Source organism: Aegilops tauschii, chromosome 6 (genome assembly GCF_002575655.3).
Source record: "Aegilops tauschii subsp. strangulata cultivar AL8/78 chromosome 6, Aet v6.0, whole genome shotgun sequence".
NCBI lineage: Eukaryota > Viridiplantae > Streptophyta > Magnoliopsida > Poales > Poaceae > Aegilops > Aegilops tauschii.
In genome coordinates this window covers 304,403,603-304,426,475 of record NC_053040.3, presented here as the reverse complement: position 1 = coordinate 304,426,475, position 22,873 = coordinate 304,403,603, and the positions used below count along the sequence as shown (strand labels likewise).

Here is a 22,873-nt window from a genome sequence, read left to right as displayed (position 1 = left end):
GCGTCCAAGGAGCAGGAATGCCTCGCCGAAGCGTGGAAAGTCGTCTGCCTCGACCCGACCACCGGCACGAACCAGAGCATCGAGACATACTGGGAGCGCATCAAGGCCGAATTCGACGAGCGCAAGCTCGTCGACCCCCTACTTTAAAGGCGTCTACATGCAGCGCGGGGCGAAGGCAATGGCGAACCATTGGGGGCTCATCCAGGTGGCGTGCAACAAATGGCATGAGATCGTCGAGGAGGTCGCGGCTCGCCCGGAGAGCGGCGCCAACGTTAAGGATCAGGTATGGCACGCCGGTCTCCCGCTTCTCTTCGCCGTGTGCGCCCGCCAACTGTTTGTTCCTCCGCGCAGCTGGTGCGCATGTTCGCCATGTATCGCCAGGGCAACAGCGACCAAGAATTCAAGTACCTCCACGTTTACAAGCGCATTGACAAGTGCGAGAAGTGGGCGGAAGTCCGGATCGTAAATACCAGAATTTGTAGCCTTTGGGCGACACAAATATTGAAGGGTTTATTTATTCATATTAGTGCACTCCAAGATGCTACATGCAATCTTCTTCCTGGAAAACTTCACAAATATCGAAGGTGTAACACCCCGGATGTAACTTTCCATATCGGTAACTCCGACTCTTGCCATTTTCGGCTATGTGTTAGGATATTCCCTTCGTGGTCGGGTTTTGTCTTTCGTTTTGCATTTTGTTCATGTCATGCATCTCATATCATGTCATCATGTGCATCACTTTTGCATACGTGTTCGTCTCATGCATCCGAGCATTTTTCCCGTTGTCTGTTTTGCAATCCGGCACTCCCACCTCCTCCGGCGCACCCCTCTTGTTTTTTTCGTGAGCGGGTGTTGAACGTTCTCGGAATGGACCGAGGCTTGCCAAGTGGCCTTGGTATACCACCGGTAGACCACCTGTCAAGTTTCGTGCCATTTGGAGGTCGTTTGGTGCTCCAACGGTTAACCGGGTAACCGCAAAGTCCTTTTGTGTGTTGCAGCAAAACCCCCCTCCAAACAGCCCAAAACCCTTCTAAGTCACTTCCATGCTCTAGGTCGTTCGATCACGATCGTGTGGGCGAAAACTCTCCTAGCTCCCTCTATCTATTTAAACACCTCCCCCTCCGAAATCCGGGTCAAACCCTAGATCAAATCGCCCCCGCGCCGCCGGACACGTCCGTCGCCGGCCGGACGAAACCCGCCGCCGCGCCCGACCAATCTCTGCGCGCCACGTCAGCGCCCGTACCCGCGCCGCCCGCGGCCCGGCGAGCCCGCAGCCGGCCCTTGAGGCCCGAGCCGCCGCCGTCCGCCGTCCCGCGTCTCCCTCCGCCCGGAGCCCGCGCTCCGCCGCCCGTCCCTTCGTCGGCGCGCCCCGCCGCCGCGCCCGCCGGCGCCGCGCCCGTCGCCGCTCCTCCTCCGCGCTACCCCGCCGCCCGAGCGCCTCCCCGAGCCCGCAGTCACCGGCGTCTCCCTCCTCCCCGCCGGCAACCGCGCCCTTCCTCGTCGTCGGCGTCCTCCCCGAGTCCTCCCCGCCGGCGCCTCCTCTCCCCCGTCTCCGGCAGCAACTCCGGCAGCCCCGGCGAACCCTAGCTCGGCCCGATCCAGATCTGGTTGACCTCTTCCCCTCCCCGTTTTTCTCCTAGTCCTAAATATTTGCATTATATGCAACTGTTTATCGCATCATAACTCTCTGCATATAGCTCCGTTTCGTGCGTGTAATATATCGAAATGTTCGTCCCGAGATGCTCTTCATTTTATTCCATTGTGCCATGTTTATTTGGGTCCATCTTGATGCCCAAATCTCTGGTGCAAGAGTGCTAGTTGCTGTTAACTGCTGTTACTTATCAGAACTTGAGGAATTGTTATTTTTGTTGCTATTGATGTGTGCATCTTATGAGTAGGAGCTCTACATGTGTTTTGATGTATGTCATGCCATCTTTACAGAAGTGTATGCTATGTATTTTTTTGATCTCTGTGGTGACTAGCACAAGCATGCAAACTAGGCTCCGTGATGTTTCTGATTTCAGGGACTTTAGTAATTTTACTAAGTCTGTTACTGCTGTTATTTTGTTGCTATGTATCCATGTGGCTACAGAGAGATCCATGCTCTTTTTGGTGATGTTCAGAAAGGATGTTTTATAGATATAGTTGTGCTCTATCCATCCATGCCACTGTTTGCATTTATGGAGTGCCATAGCATGTCTTAATCTTGCTCTACTTTTGCTATAAAATGTTCCTGGCAGATTGTTTACGTGTTATTCAAATTTGCCAAGCTTGTTGTAGTTGTTCCTTTCATGATTTGAACTTGATCTTGCCATGGATAACTTCATAAACATGCCATATTGCTGTAGGTATGCTTGTTTTGTCATGAATTGCTTGATGATGAGTGCATCAAACTCACCAAGATGTCTTCATAATACTATTTCTGCCATGCTCTGTTTTCTGCTAAGTCTGAAACCTGTTAACGAAACTTGCTATGTTCACAAGGTGGCCATCATATCTTCTGTTCCTTTTTGGCTTATGGTCAGTAAGGGACTTTTGTCACATGCATTTAGTAGATTCATTCCATGCCTTGTTTTGCTATGTTAAGTTCCTGTAGCATGTTGATTGCTTGCTCTGAACATTGCTATCTGATGCTGTTTCAGTCATGTCCAGTAATTTCACTAAGTCTGTGAACCTGATATCTTTTGCACTTTTGCCATGTTTGTTTGAACCTGTTATGTTGTGATCTAGCCGTAGATCAGTGTTCATCTTTTGTCAAGCATCTCCTGTAGATTACTGCAATATATTTTGTTGCTATGTTGGAGTGTTGTAGCATAGTTACTTGTTGTATTCTAAGTGCTATCATGCTGTTAATCGCAGATTCGTGTCATTCTTGTTTTGCTTGCCATTTGCAAACCGTGCATCCGTTTCCGGTGATCTTTATATCGATTTCGACCGAAATCATCTCATCTTTCCAGTGGCATGCTTGGTTTGCCAAGTTACTGCCTTGTTCATCTTTGTTCTTCCGGAGCACGCATATGCATCGCATATCATATCTTGTATATCATTCATGTATTGCATCATGTTGTTTGTGCATTTCCCGTGATTGATTGTGGTTTCGTTTCTTGTGTTCTTGTTTTGGGTAGATCCGGGAGACGAGTTCGTGATCAAGGTACCTGTTGAGTACGCTTACGAGGATCAAGCTTTCGACAACTCTGAGAACCTTGCAGGCAAGATGACCATACCCTCGAAATCACTTATATCTTTGCTTGCTAGTTGGTCGCTCTATTGCTATGCTGCGTTACCTACCACTTGCCATATCATGCCTCCCTATTGCCATGTCAAGCCTCTAACCATCCTTTCCTACCAAACCGTTGTTTGGCTATGTTACCGCTTTTGCTCAGCCCTTCTTATAGCGTTGTTAGTTGCAGGTGAGTTGAAGTTTGTTCCATGTTGGAACATGGATATGTTGGGATATCACAATATCTCTTATTTAATTAATGCATCTATATATTTGGTAAAGGGTGGAAGGCTCGGCCTTATGCCTGGTGTTTTGTTCCACTCTTGCCGCCCTAGTTTCCGTCATACCGGTGTTATGTTCCTTGATTTTGCGTTCCTTACGCGGTTGGGTGATTTATGGGACCCCCTTGACAGTTTGCTTTGAATAAAACTCCTCCAGCAAGGCCCAACCTTGGTTTTACCATTTGCCTACCTAAGCCTTTTTCCCTTGGGTTCTGCAGACTCAAGGGTGATAGAGGCAAAGGTGTCCCGTCTTTCGATGAGATGATGGATATCGCTTTGGTGGAAGTCGACTTTGACGATCCGACTACGAACGTGCGAGGACGTCGCGCCTTAGCAATCGCTAAACCAACTCCGAGAGGTTATCGACCACGCCAGAGCACGATCAACCTGACCACGAGGGTCTGTTTCCTGCGAGCAAACGAAGAACAAGCAAGAAACTGAGATTGCAATCTGGATATTGCGAATATAAGATGAAAGCTTTATTGATCAAGGTGGAGTTCTGTGACGCCTTTGTCTGGTCGCTGAACACAAACGAAGTACGCGAAGTTGCAGCTATGGCGAACTTTTAATCTAAACAAAACCCAAAGTCTAAACGACGCCCTAAGGGCTGTATATATGGAGGAAGAGGGGGGAATTTCGTGGCCCTTGAGGAAGGGGTCCGAAACCAACCCTATCTCTTGTTTCCCCACACATACGGACTCTAAAAACAGCCTATACTTATGTATTTCGAAATTACATGGGCCTGACCCAATAATAAGGTGACGCAGCACCTAGAATAGCCTCTGGACGAAAGTTATGAAGTAGCATCTTGTATATTTCGTCCAAGGCTTCATGCACGCATTATGGTGGCTTCAACGTCCTGAAATCATCACTTGTAACTCCGTTCTTGTTCCCCATGCGCATGCCATCATCTCCATGCTTGTTCTTACTCCAATGTTCATCCTTCTCAAAGCTAGGCCCTTCATTTGTAAGCAAAACAAATGTATCCAATTTAGGCAGCATCATATTCTCATGAACATTAGAATCATTACCAAGAAACGAAAGTACCTGGTAATTTAATTGGCGTGCGCGAGCTCTAGTAATTGGTCCAGTATGTATAGCAGCAGGGGCTGTGGGTGTAACAATGGTATTGATGTCCTCATCATCCTCCCCTTCTTGAAATGAAGTCGTCCTCGACGGAAGCTCATCTTCCTCACCCAAATAAGGCTTCAAATCTGCAATGTTAAAAGTGGGACTAACCCCAAAATCTGCAGGCAGCTCAAGTTTATATGCATTATCATTTATTTTCTCTAACACCTTAAAAGGACCATCAGCACGTGGCATTAGCTTTGATTTGCGCAAATCAGGAAATCTATCCTTACGCAAATGTAACCAAACAAGATCTCCAGGTGCAAACACAACATGTTTTCTACCCTTATCTCCAGCAAGTTTATATTTAGCATTCATACGCTCAATGTTTTCCTTAGTTAACTCATGCATTTTTAAGATCAATTCAGCACGTTGTTTAGCATCAAAATTAACCTTCTCCGACGATGGAAGAGGCAACAAATCAATAGGTGCACGAGGTAGGAAACCATACACAATTTCAAAAGGGCACATCTTAGTAGTAGAATGCAATGAACGATTATAAGCAAACTCAATATGAGGCAAGCATTCTTCCCACATTTTCTTATTATTCTTCAAAACAGCCCTAAGCATAGTAGACAATGTTCTATTGACTACTTCAGTTTGTCCATCAGTTTGGGGGTGACAAGTAGTACTAAAAAGCAGTTTAGTCCCCAACTTAGCCCATAAACATCTCCAAAAGTGGCTAAGAAATTTAGTATCACGATCGGAAACAATAGTATTTGGCACACCATGCAAGCGAATAATTTCACGAAAGAACAAATCAGCAACATTAACAGCATCATCGCTTTTATGACATGGTATAAAGTGTGCCATTTTCGAGAATCTATCCACGACAACAAATATGCTATCCCTCCCCTTCTTTGTTCGAGGTAAACCTAAAACAAAGTCCATAGATATATCCTCCCAAGGAACACTAGGTACAGGCAAAGGCATATATAAACCATGAGGATTGAGTCGTGACTTAGCTTTTTGACATGTAGTGCAGCGAGCAACAAAACGCTCAACATCCCGTCTCATCTTTGGCCAAAAGAAATGTGTAGCAAGTACGTCCTCCGTCTTCTTCACGCCAAAGTGTCCCATTAATCCTCCTCCATGCGCCTCCTGCAACAACAAAAGACGAAGAGAGCTAGCTGGAATGCATAGCTTGTTAGCACGGAACACAAATCCATCATTAACGACAAACTTGTTCCAGGTTCTTCCTTCTTTACAATTCTGCAATACATCTTTAAAATCAGCATCATGCACATATTGATCTTTAATGGTCTCCAAACCAAATATTTTGAAGTCAAGTTATGAAAGCATAGTATAGCGACGAGACAATGCATCAGCAATAACATTTTCTTTACCCTTCTTGAGTTTAATGACATAAGGGAAAGTTTCAATGAATTCAACCCATTTAGCATGTCTACGATTCAATTTAGCTTGACTTTTAATATGTTTCAAAGATTCATGATCAGAATGTATAACAAATTCTTTGGGCCATAAATAATGTTGCCATGTTTCTAAAGTCCGAACAAGAGCATATAGTTCTTTATCATAAGTAGAATAATTCAGACTAGGCCCACTCAATTTTTCAGAAAAGTATGCAACAGGTTTGCCATCTTGTAATAACACACCTCCTAATCCAATGCCACTAGCATCACATTCAAGCTCAAAAGTCTTATTAAAATCAGGAAGTTGGAGTAAAGGAGCATGTATCAACTTATCTTTCAATACCGTGAAGGCTTCTTCCTGTGCGGTACCCAAACAAAAGGCACATCCTTCTTTGTAAGCTCGTTGAGAGGTGCAGCAATGGTGCTAAAATCTCTCACAAAACGCCTATAGAAACCAGCGAGTCCAAGAAAACTCCGCACTTGTGTGACCGTTTTGGGCTGCGGCCAACTCTGAATAGCTTCAATCTTGGCTATATCAACTTCAATTCCCTGTGGAGTAACAACATAGCCAAGAAAAGATACTCGGTCGGTGCAAAAGGTGCACTTCCCAAGGTTACCAAACAAACGTGCATCACGTAGAGCAATAAAAACAGCACGTAAATGTTCCAAATGTTCTTCCAAAGATTTGCTATAAATCAGTATATCATCAAAATAGACTACCACAAATCGTCCAATGAAAGCACGTAAAACTTCGTTCATTAGTCTCATGAAAGTACTAGGTGCATTAGTTAACCCAAAAGGCATGACTAACCACTCATATAAACCAAACTTAGTTTTAAATGCAGTTTTCCATTCATCTCCCAATTTCATACGAATTTGATGGTATCCACTACGCAAATCAACTTTGGAGAATATTGTAGAGCCACTCAATTCATCAAGCATATCATCTAGCCTAGGAATAGGATGACGATAACGAATAGTAATATTATTAATGCCTCTACAATCAACACACATACGCGACGTACCATCCTTTTTAGGAACTAGTATAATAGGAACAGCACAAGGACTAAGAGATTCGCGTATATAACCTTTGTCGAGCAGCTCCTGTACTTGACGCATAATCTCCTTCGTCTCCTCTGGATTGGTACGGTATGGTGCACGGTTGGGTAGCGATGCACCGGGAATTAAGTCAATTTGATGCTCAATCCCTCGAATAGGTGGTAATCCCGGTGGCACGTCTTGTGGGAAGACGTCAGCGAACTCCTGCAAAATGTTAGTGACAGCAGGGGGCAAAGAGGAAGGCACGTCCTTGAATGAAAATAATGCCTCTTTGCACACAAAAGCATAGCAAACAGATTTGCTGAAATCTAGTTCATCAATATCAGATTTTGTGGCAAGTAAACATGCACTTTTCAATTTAATTTCAGAAACAACACTAGATGGTTTATTATTAGGTTTCATTTGTTGCTCAAATTCCTTTGCCACAATCTGATTTTCACTCTTATTTTTCTCCTGTTTTGCTTTATTAGCTCTATTAATGTCATCTTTCAAAATGGAATCAGGAGTCATAGGAAGCAAAGTAATATTTTTATCCTTATGAACAAGAGTATACTGATTGTTTCTACCATGGTGTACAGAATTTTTATCAAATTGCCATGGTCTACCTAGTAATAAGGAACATGCTTGCATGGGTACCACATCACAATCAACATAATCAGTATAGGTAGAGATACTAAAATGCACACGAACAGTACGTGTTACCTTAACCTTGCCGCTGTTGTTGAACCATTGGATGTAGTAAGGATGTGGATGTGGTCTTGTGGTGAGAGATAGCTTCTCCACCATCTCCATGCTAGCCAAGTTGTTACAGCTCCCTCCATCTATGATGACGCGAACAGAACGTTCCTTCACAACTCCCTTTGTATGGAACAAATTATGCCTCTGATTTTGCTCTGCTTGTGTGACCTGCACACTCAAAACACGTTGAGCAACTAAACATTCATACCTGTCAGCGTCTTCAGGAGCCATGTATTGCGTCTCATTTTCAGAATCATCTCCACCATGTTCTTCACGTGTAATAAGAGCCAAAGTCTCCTCATCATAGTCACTAGCGGACTCATACCCACCATCCTCAGTAGCAATCATGACACGCTGAGATTTGCATTCTCTCGCAAAATGTCCTCTTCCCTTACAACGACGACAAATAATATCACTTGTGTGCCCTGTCGATGCCATGGAAGAAGAAGAGCTCTGCGCAGGCCCGGCAGGTGTGCTCTTGGCAGAGAGTGGTGGTTGTGCCTGCTTTCTTGTATCACGGCTGGAGGTGGCACCTGATGGAGGTGATGGTGAAGTGGAAGTAGAAGATGCACGCGGTATTCTAAAGTACTTCCTCAAAGATACTCTAAATTGCATCTTTCGAAATTTAGGATCTGGGTCCAATATGGGACGCAGCAATTTTAGGTCATCATGCTGGAGTTTCGGAAGCAACCAAAGAGCATTCAGGACATCATTTTGCAAAGACGCTGTTTCTTTTGAAAAGGGGAAGTACTCTAACTGAGAAATATCCATGGATCTCAACTTCTGCTTCCAGTATAGGTTCACCATTGACATGGCCTTTGCTAATCTCTTTGGCATGTAACCTTCCTCAATACGCGCTATAATCATTTTGCATCTTTTCCTCACTATTTCAATAAGATGCCCTCTACTGGAAGACCGAGGCACATGCCAGAATTTCGGCATAGATGTTTTTCCTATGAGTTTCCTGTTCACTGCAACAAGAGCTTGGTCAGGAATCCCATCAAGTCTATCCAAAGCTTGGTTGATAGATGACAGAAGCAGTGGTGACACAGGTGTGACAAGGCTCAACGAATCAGATTGGTAGCTGCCAGGATTTATCAAAATTTCAGACAACTCAGACATGATGACATCTTCATGATCCAACTTGGCTAAGTAACACGGAAGATGGTATGTTACAATTTCTCTTAACAGTGGTCTAGTCTTATTAAAACTACACTTGGTGCGGCTGATGATTTTAGCCACTGATTGAAGTGCTCCATTGCTTAACTTATTGATTGTGCTATGCATAATGTTCAGACTTTCTGGACTCAGTGAGCCATCTTCCCCTCTTGGTAAGTTAAGAAGCCTGAGACCATCCTGAACCAAGTGATGGTTGTGGCCACCGCGCTGCAGACCATAGCTTTTTGCAACACTGGCTGTCACCTTTTCGCAAGACACCTGAAAGAAAGGTTCTTAAGTATATATTTCCTAGAAAAAAAGCATATTTAGGGAAGCATGAACATGAACAATGGAACTAATGCAGCCGAAGTTGCTATTGAGGTGGCTTGTCAGAAACCACGTGTCAAACATGTTTTGTATTTGTTGTAATATCATAGTAATTAAATAAAATTACAACGCTAGGAATTTTTGTCAATGTGACTAGAATCTAACCATGCCGATAAATCAAGAATAGTATGGGTAAAGTTCACATGATATGCCATATACAGAAGATCCCAGCTAGACAACACCCAATAGGGCATTATTTACCATAGTTCTAATCATTCCACGTTATAAAAATCAAATAACTGAATACACATCTGAGTTGTTTAATGCTACCTCTGTTCCTAAATAGTACGTCTTATTTAGGAACAGAGGTAAGCAGTAACATTTATACGAAGCCAAGTGTCTCGTTTGATCACTTTACATAGAAATGTTCACTAGTAACTTGTAGCTGTACAAAATGTATATCCATTACATGTTTTTCTTTTACATTAAGATGAGTACATGTTAGCCCGAACAGAAATAGATACAAGCTATATAAGGTATAACCTGTAGTCATATTCTTACAAGAGCAAGAACTTACTTCATCACTCCTTATATCTGATTCAGCCAAGAACCTGTATATAAGCACAGTTGTTACTACATACAAATGGTTGTAACTGTTGGCCAAAGAAATGCAGGCATCTTGCCATCTTTTTTTTTCTTTCTTTCAAAAGACTAGGGTCTATATCATCTGAAAACCGACATTAATTATTACTCCATCCGTCCCATAATATAAGACGTTATTACAACCAATATACAAAAATCCAAGATCTTATCACAACCAATATGATTATGGGACGGAGGGAGTATTTTTCAAGAACATGCAGGGCAGCTACATGTAAATATATTAAGCAGGGAGAAAGCTAAACCACCAGGAGGCGGAAACGACATTATATGCAACATACGTTTAAGCATCCAACATAAAAGATTGTAGAGATGAATCACTTTCCCTAAACCATGGCGACAGCAAATAGAATTTCCATTTAGATTGCTACGACCAGCATGGCAGTGTGATAAACTGCAACAACCGTTGTCGCTATGAGCAACATCCAGAAACAAAAGGAAAACCGAATTACAGTACTATCAGAAGAAATAAGAAAGTGCCGCAAACCTACGCATCAGCCAAGAACTTTGGTCGCTTCAGTCGTGTGTTGCAGCCATCCGATTTGGGAGTCATCGACTCCAACCACCTTCGTTTCTTGTCGACCAGGACCTCCTGCTTCCGAACAAGCGACCATAGCCTTTTGCCATCCTCGACGGAGAAGTCCATCGCCAGCTCTGTACGCTTGGTCGGGACGATTGTGGAGATGGTAAGAGGAGAGAACGCAAAGCAGGGAGGGAGATGGTGGTGGTGGGTGACGGCGGGAGAGCCTAACGGACGGCGAGGGAGCTCCGGTAGTTGGAGCCGCCAGCCAGGTGCCCTCGAGAGAATCAAGAGCTGCCTGCCTGACGGCTGCCGCGGCAGGCGGCGTGGGCGACGGGTTGGAGAGCCGGACCGGCGGCACGGGGCTTTATTGGGCTTGGGCCGCTGAAGCTTCTCTACATGGGCTAGCCACTGGCGCGGCCCATTAGCACATATGTTTATCTCTTTTCTTCGAGAGCAACTAGTTGAGTCCTTCGAGAGCCTCCCAACCATAGGGTGGACTTAGAGGGCGCCAGGTGACGCGCTCTCAACCGTCACCATGTGTCCCTGGGCTTTTCTTTCGAATTTTGTTTTTTTATTTTATTTTTTTGCACGCGTTTTTGGATTTTTAAATGTTTTTTTAGATTTTTTGACTTTCTGGTTTTCTACCCTTTTTTCTTAACTTTTTGACAAAAAATAAAAAAGATGGGTGGATACAGTTTTGCTTCTGCGAGTTTTTTCTTTTTTTCGTGAGAGGCACGGTTTTGCTTCTGCGACGTGCCTTTCGGAAACGAAAAAAAACACGTTTTCTTTTTTTTCTTCCGCTAGAGACACAGTTTTGCTTCCGCGAGAGGCACGTTCGTGCCTCTTAAAACAGAAAAAAAAACACGTTTTTTTTTTCTTTCGTAAAAAGCACTGTTTTGCTTCTGCGAGAGGCACAATGATGCCTTTCGGAAACAGAAAAAACGCATTTTCTTTTTTCTTTTTTCTGTGGGAGGCGCGGTTTTGCTTCCACGGAAGGCATGAATTTACCTTCGCAAGAGGCACGGCCGTGCTTCTTGGAAACGGCTTCCGAAAAGGAAAAAAAAATGCTCCTGGTTTGATTTTTTCATCCGATTTTTTCTCATGAAAAAGTTCGTCAAAACCTATCAACATGGGATCTAGTTTTAAAGATCTTGACGCATGAAATCCAACGATGAAAATGATTCGACATTAGGACGCACAGTTTAAGAGATAAAACATTTTGAATAAACGAATCTACAAAATAAGGAAAACCCCAAGTTGCGACAAGTGACGCACATGCAACACTCCACTTGTCACAACCTGGGAGGGGGAGTGATCTTTGAAAGGAGTACTCCTTATTTAGTGATTTCGCTTTTCTTCTATGTCTACCTGCTGGAGATTTACCCCTAAAAAAACCAGCCGAAGACATTCTAAAAAAAATCTACTGCACTATCTAGTTCAAACAACACCAGCAGAGCAAAACACGTCCAATCCTTCCAGTAAATGGCCTCACGTGAGCCATTTTATGCGGCCCTCTATATCAGAGAAGCAACAAAACACGCCCAAGGCTTCTAGTAAATGGCATGCCGAAGTGTGCAGGGCTCACGTGCGCCATTTTATGCGGCCCTTCTATATCAAAGAATTTGTATCTACTCCCAAGCTCAAATGCTCTTTGATAAATAGTAAAATCAAAAGAAAAAAAGTAAATAAATTCAAAGAATTCTGATTTTTTTTGCCAAACTTTGACAAATGTTTTCTGTACTTGCAAAGTTTATTATGAAATGACATTCATGGAAATCATGGCAAAAAAAAACAAAATCAATGTTGCAAAAATGCTATTTACGAAAGCATTTTGGAGTACTGATTTTTTTAGTTACTCCCACGAATGTCATTTCATCATGAAAATTTGCAGGCACTCAAAACATTTGTCAAAGTTTGCACAGCAAAAAATTCAGAATTTTTTGAATTATGTTTGTGAGATGCACCAGAAGAGACAGTCCGGCTCCTCTGTTGCCCTCTCCTCATTTTCTGCGGCCCTTCTATATCAGCGCATTTGAGTGTTTCGTCATCCTGAGTTGATGCATAATTACTCAAACCCATCCCGTTCTAGCACGGGTACGGTTTGACGAAGGTCAACTCGACCGCTTTCAAGCACCGACCTGGAAACGACCTACCCAATATTGTTCAAGGTTCACGCTGTTCAGGGTAGTAGGCTTACATCATATCATGGGATTGCAGTAGGCTACCAAGATTATTCCCACCGTGAGGAAGTCTGGCAAAGCTCAACACATGAGTTCGAACACCACGCAACCGTGTGGATTCACCGCCGCTGAGATCTCTTCCTCGAGGAGACCAAGGTTCCTCCCACTCCAAACTTCACTGCAGCTGCATGAGTGTTTTCGTACGAAGGTTGTCCCAAGAACCTTTTCCAGGTCCGATATTCTCGCGGTTATCTTCCGGCTCACCGAGTCAAGGTTGAAGAACGCGAGGTAGATTTCCCCTGCGACATAAACAACATATTAAACATAATGAACTACTTCTTGTGTATTACTCGTGCAGATCTCGCGGCGGCCGGTGGTGCGCGGCGGCGTTCCGCCGGTGGCTGGCGCCTGCTGCCCGTGGGGCGGCGTCCCTCACGGCGGCGGGGCTGCCCCTGAACGGCGCTTGGTGGTGGCCACTTGGCGGCGCGTGGGTGGGCCGGATCTAGGCTTCCGGTCTGCGTCCTCGTCGTGGCAGCGCTTGCTGTTGCCCTCGGCCATGAGGCGTGGTCCGGGACGGGCCGAGCGCCGGTGGTGCTGGCCAGGACGCACGCTGGCAGCGCCCAACTTCATCTCGCGTCGTCTTGCTGGCCAATGGTGGTGGTCATCTTCTTCGTCAGAGATGGCCGGCCAGAGGCTTGGTGATCGGATCTCGAGATCCATCATCTAGTCCCGGCTACAAGTTGGGGAGACATGGTTGCCAGTGAAAACCGAGCCGTTGGCAGGCGATGGCGGCATTCTACGTCGTTACCTTGATGGAGGCATCGCCGTGTAACTACTGTCGACTCACTCGTGCTGCTCTGGGGGAAACCCTAGGATCTGGTGTTCCAAATCGGACGATGGCGACACTGCGGTGTCGTTTCTCTCGTGGGAGCATCGTTTGTGGAGCAGCGCTGGAAGTCAGAGGCAGGAGGTGGAACGGCTTCGTCTTGCACGGAGCTTCGATAGAGATGTCAAGTCATGCCTGACCGACAGGTGCTACGTTTTGTCATGCCTGGTCGGCAGGTGCTACGCACGACAGATCTTTCAAAGATCTCAAGCTGTGTCGGCTGATGGTACTTGGCAGCATGGTGCTGAGGTGTATCAGTGGCGACCGCGACGTGCTCAGCTGTTTGCGCGCAGGGAGGAGGTGTCGTTGGGCGCCGTGGTGGCGTCGACGATAGCTAGACCGAGCAAGGTTGATGCATCAGTACAGTTCTGAAGATGGAGCGGTGGCAGTTGGCGGCGGCGGCCTCTGAGAGCACCCCGGACCGGCGAGACCCATGCCCGGCAGGCGTCCTGGATGGGTCCTTAAGTCTTAGATGTTAGGTTTGACTGCGATGTCTGTTTGGTATTAGGCCCAGGCTATCTGCGCCCCTTCGTCAACTGGATAGGTGTAGCGACAGTTTGTTGCTTAGACGGCGGCTTTAATCTTACTGTGATATTACTTTGTAAGGTCTTGTGAGAATAATTAATAAAATGGCCGTATGCATCGCCTAGATACAGAGTGCAGAGGCCGGGGGTCATCCTCCTTTTCTAAAAAAAAAACTTCTTGTGTATTACTCGTGTCATGGAGGTTCATTCTGAAAGACACGCGCGTATCGGAGAAACCAGAAGTGCCAGCACCCCGATTAAGTCTCAACGCAAAGAAATGTGCAAATAAACATTTGGAGACTGGAACATTCCTAACATAGTACTAGAATAACTAGAATATCACATAATCAGTAAGACAGGTTGCATATTCGTTAATGAAAAATAGTACTCCCTCCGATCCCTTCAACCTTAGTTCAAAACTGCGACACTTATTATGGATCGGAGGGAGTACCATTTTCGTAAACGCCAGCTCAGGGAAGGTAATATGTCCATGTTTTCGCAGACTGCTCTCTGAGCCCAGATAGAATTCCGCTCTACTCTTTTTCTTAAATCCCGCATATAAATGCCATGAGAATGAGCTACCACTATTAATATTACAACACAATTATTCGGTTATTTTGTTCTGTTTTCAGCTTACAAAAGATTACAGAACATGAATCTTGCAACATAAAATTTCTGCAAACATTTCAGTTCTCTTCAGTTTTTCACTAATTTATATTTCCTGGGAAAAAATAACTCAATTTCATTATTTTTAGTGCATAATCAAGACACTGTGTATCAATGAAGCATAGTCTTCTAGAAACAGATCTAGCAAAAACGTTCACTCCTATCACAATTTTAAAGGATTGGACTCAGGATCTTCTGAGACTGTAGGGTGTACATGATCACTAACCTTTACTTCCAGTTGCAATCCATGCACGAGCTCCAGTAATACCTACTGCATAGAGAATTGTGCCAACCATGTAATATTTTTCCTAACCAACTCACACAAAAAGAATGATGTCATGATTACCTGCTTCCTTGCTGGATTCCACCGTGGCACATAATCTTGAATAGCTGCTCACAAGGTTACCCTTGTCATTCAGCTCCCACATCTAGAGAAATTTGACGCAAGACATGATGAGCTAGTTGCCTTTCATTTAGTAGTGTAACCAGAGCACAATATCAACTATAGAAAAAGAAAGCTGAAAAGTGTGTTGATCTCCATGAACTTGTTTCAATACAACATCTAATTTACATAGTTGCATGGTTATGTGTTGGCGTTGTGAAACCAATATGGTTACCAAAGCTGCCATGACAGCATAATATACTAAGGAACATTACGTATTTAACACATCAGCCAACAGAAAATGGGGTTTTGTGAGTAGTTTGTTCAAGTACTGTAAGAACCTCTGAAAATCTAAAAAGAATTTCATCAGTCCTAATGAGAACAGGACTAGTTAGTATTGGGGCAAATCTATTTGCTGTGTACCTGCCTTGCATGCCATTTGCACCTGGAGAACATGAGAAGCTTAACCTCTGAGGCAGTCCGCCTCCGACTAGCAGATGCATCCAAACAAGAATCATTAATGTCTGCAACTGCCAGATGGAACTTTGTTTGGTCTTCCTCCTTTTCCATGATATCATCATCCCTAGAACGTATAGTGTGTGATCATACAAATTAAAACACGATTACTTCTCCATTCATAATTGGGTTGCACTTACGAGGCAAGAAGAGGTTTTGTTTTCCCCAAGCAAAATGAGACATTTTTGCCATTCTCTGTTTCATAGATCCTGCATATATGATCTGACTTCCCATCTTGTGGAAATACAAACCATCCGTTAGCTTGGTCATTGGTGCAGGAAGTGAGACCCACGACCATGCCATCATGTTTTGTCGGGTTTACAGGATATCGAGGACTCAAGTGACCAGAATGTCTGGTATTAGAAGTCGTCTCACCAGACACATAATGGAACTGAAAAAAAAAATCAACAGCTCGGCTTATTGGCCATGTAAGTGTACATATTGTTGTAATAAGAATCCTAAAATGCAGGTACCTCCATGTTATTTTTACTGTAGTAGTTTATCTTCAATAGAGTAGGATTGGTCATAATGCTGAATGTACTATTGTCGAGATGTCTCAGATCTCCTCCATATATGAGAGGCGACTTAGCCATTGACCAAAGTGTCATCTGCAAGGTCATATGAAGAAAAGATTTCAGTGGATAAAACAAAATGAAAAACAGGCACGAAAATCACCAAGTGCAAACCTGTGCTTTCTGTTCATCAAATGTAAGATTACACGGCCTATGAGGGCCCTGATTGACACCTGTCTTATTAAAGGAAAAAAAAGGGCATGTTAATAGTTATAAAACCACTTCACAGAACCAGCAATTTGTCCAGTACCACAGAAAATATCAGAACATCACATGAGTTGGAAAACAGCATCGATGTGTCACTGAGATGTGGCATCAGGCCCTACATATAAGCCTCACACGGGATATTTTCCAGTTTACACAATTTTGTGATGCTACAAGCTAATTTTCCTTTTTCAACGAAAACTAGTGCATAAGTTATAAGTTATAGTTCAGTAATTAAGATCAAGTTAGTTGAAATTTTTCAAAAATAAGTATATTGAATGAGACATGTCATATTCCAGGTATATTTATGAAGTTTTAAGACATGATTTGTCATCCTGGTCCCAATCGATGTAAACTAGCAAGCAGAGATACACATAATATACAGTACCGATCCAATAGACGCAACTAAATATTGAGTTGGTGCAGAACAAAAGCAGCATGAGTAATGCCGCATTGTACAGTTCTTATCCAGCGTACTAAGACAATTATTTACAGCTTCTCTTTTTGGCAAGGTATGTGACTTAGCATCTTGATTAGCACCCACAGGGGGCAAGGGGAATCACAATTATTATGATAGTAAAGTAAAGATACAAATCGTTACCCGGATCAGTTAGCCAGCCAAATGGAAGCATGTCTAAATCTGGCCAAGATTTTCCTCGTAATCCGGTGGCCCCGATCTTATTCGCAGCAGCGAAGGCACTGTGCGCAATATGCAAACAAATAAGTTCTTATTTACTAGAGAATATTAAAAAAAACTGAATACAGAAATAAGGAGTATATAATGGATATACAGAGAATATCTGTTTTGATTTACCTTGTCACAGTAAAATGTGTACTAACATCTTTCCAGTTGTCCCAATCATCTCCTGTTATCCTATACATGTTAACATGTTCACTGATGTTTTCAGCTAATGGTACAGTGACTTCAGTTCCTGGTGAGATGGACAGTACTATTGGGCGGTCAAGCTCTCGCAGGAGCTGCAATGGGAGAATCAACTGATTCTGAAGGTGCACCAATTTCAACGGGACTTGTGTAACTAACTCTAGGATGCAAAGTTATTACCTGCGAAATAGTTATTACTTCTTCCGGGCTATAATCAGTACCGAAGATACAATCAACCTTCACTGCAAGAATGGTACATACGGAATAATCTCGTCAAACTCGAGTTATGTCAACGCTTAAGAAATGTCAACTACTCCATACCAAACCATATTGTCACGAGGATCATCTGACTAGCGAAAAGTACAGATTTAGAAATAGCATACCAAAATCAACACCCCAATCCGCATACTGTCGGTAAAGAGATCTTAAGAAGGCCCATCCAGCTCCAATATCCGTATTTACACTCATAAATCCATGTGGCATCCATGCACATGTTTTATGGGTCAGGCCAATGTCATGAGCTGCCCATTGCCGACCGTTCTCTACATAGGGTTTTCCCTGAAAAGGATAAGGAGACACCACATTAACAATAATAAAATGAAATTCTATGGCATTCTTTGAAGTGCGCAGAAAATGATTTATGGATAGCAATAAATGCTCTCCTAAGGACAGCATCATTTGACTAAGTACATTAGTGCCTCCTTTTAATAATATGTCTATAACAGTATGGTAGATACAGTATGATAGACCCTTGAAATCCATGGAGGTATTTCCACTGCTCCCATTGTCATATCGCTTCATTTCATTTCACAAATAAATTTGTAGATTGCAACGCATGGTCAAGAATTGTCATTTGTCTTCTGTTATAGTAACAGATAATTCTGAAACAACAATATTTGTAGTATAATAGCAATTCAAAGGAGGAGGCATACCGTCTCAATATCCAAGATGGGTGTGTTCGCATTAACAGCCTGTGTACTTATTCCTTTCATTAAATGGATGCCGAATTTCAAGCCCATCTCATGAACCTTATTGGCAATTTGACTGAACCCTTTATCATATTTGGATGATGGAAATCTTTGGAGGTCAGGAAACGGTCGACCCCACTCATCAATGTTGTCAAACCCATAAGAATCTGTATATGCCCCATCAACATACCTCCGGTACCACAGGTAATCAATAACTGCATACTACCAGTAGATAACGAACAGAAAGTTAATCAGAATTATCGGTGTTCATATTCTCTTATGCCATTAGGTATCAAGTAAAAGAATTCTGGTTTCGCAAAAAAAAAAGGTAGATAACCTGATATCCATGTGGTAGTAACTTTTCTGCCAAAATCTTTGCATTTTGCAAGTATGCATTTTCATCAACCGTCCAAGAAAAAGAATCATACGAATTCCATCCTCTTGGTGGTAGTTCCACATGTTGTTCATTTGCCTCGGATGTAACCCTGAAAATGTTCAGTATGAACTAACTGGAGTCATTTCTCTTCAGCTTATAATCTGTTTGGCTGTCAAACGATTAAACAGTATTGTCCAAAGAGAATATTTTCTTCTCAACACTTATCTTGAACGGTCTTATATTAGTTTACAGAGGGAGTACTTGTTTCACATTCATAAAGTACAACAACGGAGAAATGAGTAGACAACAATGGAGAAATGTATTGATAAAGTACAACGCATTAATTTATTTGAATAATCTTCTAGAAAGTCATTAATAAATGCAAGGAGGAATAATGTGACATAAATAAACAGAGGTGAAATCTTGATCAACAGGATCAAACAGACTGTGTCAGAGAAGAAGAAACATTCACATATCAGTGATGCAGCCATCCTCCTTTTCTCCATAATCTCCTAAAAGAAAACTGCAGGAGCTTTATAACCAAAGTGGTATATATGTTAGGATCATTTGGGATCTCCTTCTTTTTCCTTTTGTTTTTGAGCCGGAATTGGTGTCCCACATGTTGTGCTAAATTATTCCATATCACGGCACAACACAAAATTGAGATGTATTTCCCTACTGTTTTTCGTTAAAAGGGAAGAAGAGAGATTTGAAGCCTATAATAATCTAATAACAACACAATCTTGTCGACAATCAGATATGCATTAGGAAATCTCGAATCAACCAGTAATAACCGAAGTAATACACTACAGAGCTCTGGAAATATTTGGGACCCAAACGGAAGAGAAAGCATTCCGCCTAAAAAGACGCTAGTTCTGCGCGAGTGGCACTCAGAAGCGGCGAAATAATCAGTAAAACACGCAAGAAACGCCACGAAAAGCGCATCGTTCTGACGCATCCAGGTTACGGGGCGAGATGGGAGCCGCACTGACCAGAGGCAGAGGAAGATGACGAGCGCGCGGAAGAGGAGATGGCCACGCCATGGCGGCGGAGAAGTTGGAGCTCCCAGTCCTAGTTCCATCCCAAACCTTATGGAGGTGAGCTGAGCAGAGTGGAGTGGAGAGGCACAAGCGGCACGGTGGTGAACTGGTGATGGACGAGCGATGATTGATGCAGGTGGAGGTTGAGAGTTGGGCCTCCCTGTGGTGGGGCAGAGAGGGAATGTCGTGTCGTTCTGCGCGATGCGGTGCGGGACGTGTGCCGTTCCAGGTGTGAGAATTGTGGCGTGTATGGTGCATCCGTGCATGTGATGTAATTTGGGTCCGTTTGGTCGTCTGAATTGTATTGAAATTTAGGCTGATATAAACGTTTACAACATCTCTCAATCAGGCTCGTTAGGAGGAACCGCGAATCAGCCGTTTCCTCTCAGTTAGGCTCGTCGCGGGTAGGGGAGGGAAATGCGGCGCCGAGCTCATGCTAGCAGAGAGATGGCGCGAGCTCGCGCGTGTTTTCGTAAAAGCGGTGGGAGGAATTGGGTCACTTCTTGCCAAATTGGTCATCCTATTTAAGGGTGAAAACGGATCAAATAGTGCTCATACCATTTCCATTTTCATATTTTCAAAACGAATACGAATGTTATCGGATACAGATGCGGCCCGGATGTTATTCGAATACAGATAGGTATCGGATGTTTTCTTAATAGCGAAATATTGCTTAAGAAAATTAATCAATAGCTATGTGACATGAAATAATCAACTTGTGACATACAAGAAGTCGATGATAAATAGGTTTATGAATGGATACTATTGTAATGCATAATAATTTCTAAGTTCAAACATACAAAGAGTAAATTTTGACCACTTATTTGGCTTTTATGTTGGATAATTGGAATATTGCGGCTAGATTTTTGAAAATTACCTCCCATAATCTTATTCGGATACGGATATATCCACTTCCATATCCGTATTTGTGTCAAAATCTCATACCATATTTATTTTTCATTTGTTAAATAAATTCGGATGCGGATAATTTCCATTTCCATATTGGTTCGGATGCGGATGTTTTGGATATGAATAGGCATTTTCTCGAATACGAATATCGGATATTTCGGATTATCCGCTACCACTTTCCACCCCTATTATTTAATACCTTTTGACTCACGGGCGAAACCAAAGTCATCATTTTTCCCTTCGAGCTCTATGTTGCGGGTGGGTTCTTATTGAAAAAAGTTGTTGTCCTGTTTTATATATAAAGCAACCCACTAGAGCCAAATGAGTTCATACATAAAAACACCACACCACACAACACAAAGTAGTGTTGAAAATATGCCCTAGAGGCAATAATAAAATGGTTATTATTATATTTCCTTGTTTATGATAATTGTCTATTGTTGATGCTATAATTGTATTAACCGGAAACCGTAATACATGTGTGAATAGACCACAACATGTCCCTAGTAAGCCTCTAGTTGACTAGCTCGTTGATCAACAGATGGTTATGGTTTCCTGACCATGGACATTGGATGCCAGTGATAACGGGATCACATCATTAGGAGAATGATGTGATGGACAAGACCCAATCCTAAGCATAACACAAGATCGTGTAGTTCGTTTGCTAGAGTTTTTCTAATGTCAAGTATCATTTCCTTCGACCATGAGATTGTGCAACTCCCTGATACCGTAGGAGTAGGAGTGCTTTGGGTGTATCAAACGTCACAACGTAACTGGGTGGCTATAAAGGTGCACTACAGGTATCTCCGAAAGTGTCTGTTGGGTTGGCACGAATCGAGACTGGGATTTGTCACTCCGTATGACGGAGAGGTATCTCTGGGCCCACTCGGTAATGCATCATCATAATGATCTCAATGTGACTAAGGAGTTAGCCATGGGATCATGCGTTACGGAACGAGTAAAGAGACTTGCCGGTAACGAGATTGAACGAGGTATGGGGATACCGACGATTGAATCTCGGGCAAGTAACATACCGATGGACAAAGGGAATTGTATACGGGATTGATTGAATCCCCGACATCGTGGTTCATCCGATGAGATCATCGTGGAACATATGGGAGCCAATATGGGTATCCAGATCCCGCTATTGGTTATTGGCCGGAGAGGTGTCTCGGTCATGTCTGCATGGTTCCCGAACCCGTAGGGTCTACACACTTAAGGTTCGGTGACGCTAGAGTTGTAATGGGAACAGTATGTGGTTACCGAAGGTTGTTCGGAGTCCCGGATGAGATCCCGGACATGACGAGGAACTCCGGAATGGTCCGGAGGTGAAGATCGATATATTGGACGAAGGGTTTTGGAGTCCGGAATTGTTCTGGGAGTACCGGGTGACGACCAGCGTGACCGAAAGGAGTGTCGGAGGCCCCGGCAAGCGTTGGGGGGCCTTATGGGCCAAGGGGAGGGGGCACACCAGCCCACTAAGGGGCTGTGCGCCCCTCCCACCCATCTCACGTAACTTGGAGAGGTGGGGGCGCCTCCTCTAGGGCAGCCGCCCCTCCCGGCTTGGGGGGCAAGTTTCCTAGGGGTGGGGGCGCCCAAACCCATCTAGGGTTTCCCCTTGTTGGGGAACGTAGTAATTTCAAAAAAATTCCTACGCACACACAGGATCATGGTGATGCATAGCAACGAGAGGGGAGAGTGTTGTCCACGTACCCTCGTAGACCGAAAGCGGAAGCGTTAGCACAACGCGGTTGATGTAGTCGTACGTCTTCACGATCCGACCGATCAAGTACCGAACGCACGGCACCTCCGAGTTCAGCACACGTTCAGCTTGATGATGTCCCTCGAACTCCGATCCAGCCGAGTGTTGAGGGAGAGTTTCGTCAGCACGACGGCGTGGTGATGATGATGATGTTCTACCGACGCAGGGCTTCGCCTAGGCACCGCTACGATATTATTGAGGTGGACTATGGTGGAGGGGGGCACCGCACACGGCTAAAAGATCAATGATCAATTGTTGTGTCTATGGGGTGCCCTCCTGCCCCCGTATATAAAGGAGCAAGGGGGGAGAGGCGGCCGGCCAGGAGGAGTCCTACTCCCACTGGGAGTAGGACTCCCTCCCTTCCTTGTTGGATTAGGAGAAGGGGGAAGGAGGAGGGAGAGAGGAAGGAAAGGGGGGGCGCCCCCCCTCCTTGTCCAATTCGGACTAGAGGGGGAGCGGGCGTGCGGCCTGCCCTGGCTGCCCCTCCTCTTCTCCACTAAGGCCCATGTAGGCCCATTAAACCCCCCGGGGGGGGTTC

The 22,873-nt window shown here is 44.0% G+C and overlaps 2 protein-coding genes across 8 annotated transcripts; both read right to left on the bottom strand.

The window, feature by feature from the left end:
- Window positions 1–541: 541 nt before the first annotated feature.
- On the bottom strand, window positions 542–12,137 carry LOC109758571 (uncharacterized). Its single transcript, XM_073501991.1, has 4 exons — window positions 10,436–12,137; window positions 9,862–9,895; window positions 8,129–9,236; window positions 542–567 (listed from the first exon to the last, which is right to left on the bottom strand). Exons 1-4 carry the CDS (start codon window positions 10,954–10,956, stop codon window positions 542–544), a joined length of 1,689 nt encoding a protein of 562 aa, XP_073358092.1. The 5' UTR covers window positions 10,957–12,137.
- A 243-nt stretch (window positions 12,138–12,380) lies between these two features.
- Window positions 12,381–19,933, bottom strand: LOC109758565 (probable alpha-galactosidase B). 7 transcript variants are annotated; one of them, XM_020317425.4, is made up of 14 exons: window positions 19,617–19,933; window positions 18,586–18,733; window positions 18,213–18,470; window positions 17,664–17,838; window positions 17,461–17,522; window positions 17,212–17,375; window positions 16,999–17,096; window positions 16,308–16,366; window positions 16,095–16,229; window positions 15,762–16,012; window positions 15,529–15,688; window positions 15,070–15,151; window positions 14,950–14,994; window positions 12,381–12,946 (listed from the first exon to the last, which is right to left on the bottom strand). In XM_020317425.4, exons 1-14 carry the CDS (start codon window positions 19,928–19,930, stop codon window positions 12,729–12,731), a joined length of 2,169 nt encoding a protein of 722 aa, XP_020173014.2. In that variant the 5' UTR covers window positions 19,931–19,933; the 3' UTR covers window positions 12,381–12,728. The 7 variants fall into 7 exon arrangements, 4 of the variants coding, with proteins under 4 accessions (XP_020173014.2, XP_020173015.2, XP_020173016.2 ...); XM_020317426.4 differs by having other exon boundaries at window positions 14,950–14,991; XR_002231827.4 differs by having other exon boundaries at window positions 12,592–12,946; window positions 15,533–15,688.
- Window positions 19,934–22,873: the final 2,940 nt, after the last annotated feature.

What these genes read in the sequence shown, in the direction of transcription:
- LOC109758571 (XM_073501991.1), bottom strand. Translation starts at nt 10,956, where the DNA reads ATGGTTGGGAGGCTCTCGAAGGACTCAACTAGTTGCTCTCGAAGAAAA. An exon ending in CCAAAGTTCTTGGCTGATGC is followed by an intron (nt 9,896 to 10,435) that starts GTAGGTTTGCGG and finishes GCTTATATACAG; the next exon opens with GTTCTTGGCTGAATCAGATA. An exon ending in CAGATATAAGGAGTGATGAA is followed by an intron (nt 9,237 to 9,861) that starts GTAAGTTCTTGC and finishes CCTTTCTTTCAG; the next exon opens with GTGTCTTGCGAAAAGGTGAC.
- LOC109758565 (XM_020317425.4), bottom strand. Translation starts at nt 19,930, where the DNA reads ATGCACGGATGCACCATACACGCCACAATTCTCACACCTGGAACGGCA. An exon ending in GGATTGGGGTGTTGATTTTG is followed by an intron (nt 17,523 to 17,663) that starts GTATGCTATTTC and finishes CCATTCTTGCAG; the next exon opens with TGAAGGTTGATTGTATCTTC. An exon ending in TGGCTGGCTAACTGATCCGG is followed by an intron (nt 16,367 to 16,998) that starts GTAACGATTTGT and finishes TTAATAAGACAG; the next exon opens with GTGTCAATCAGGGCCCTCAT.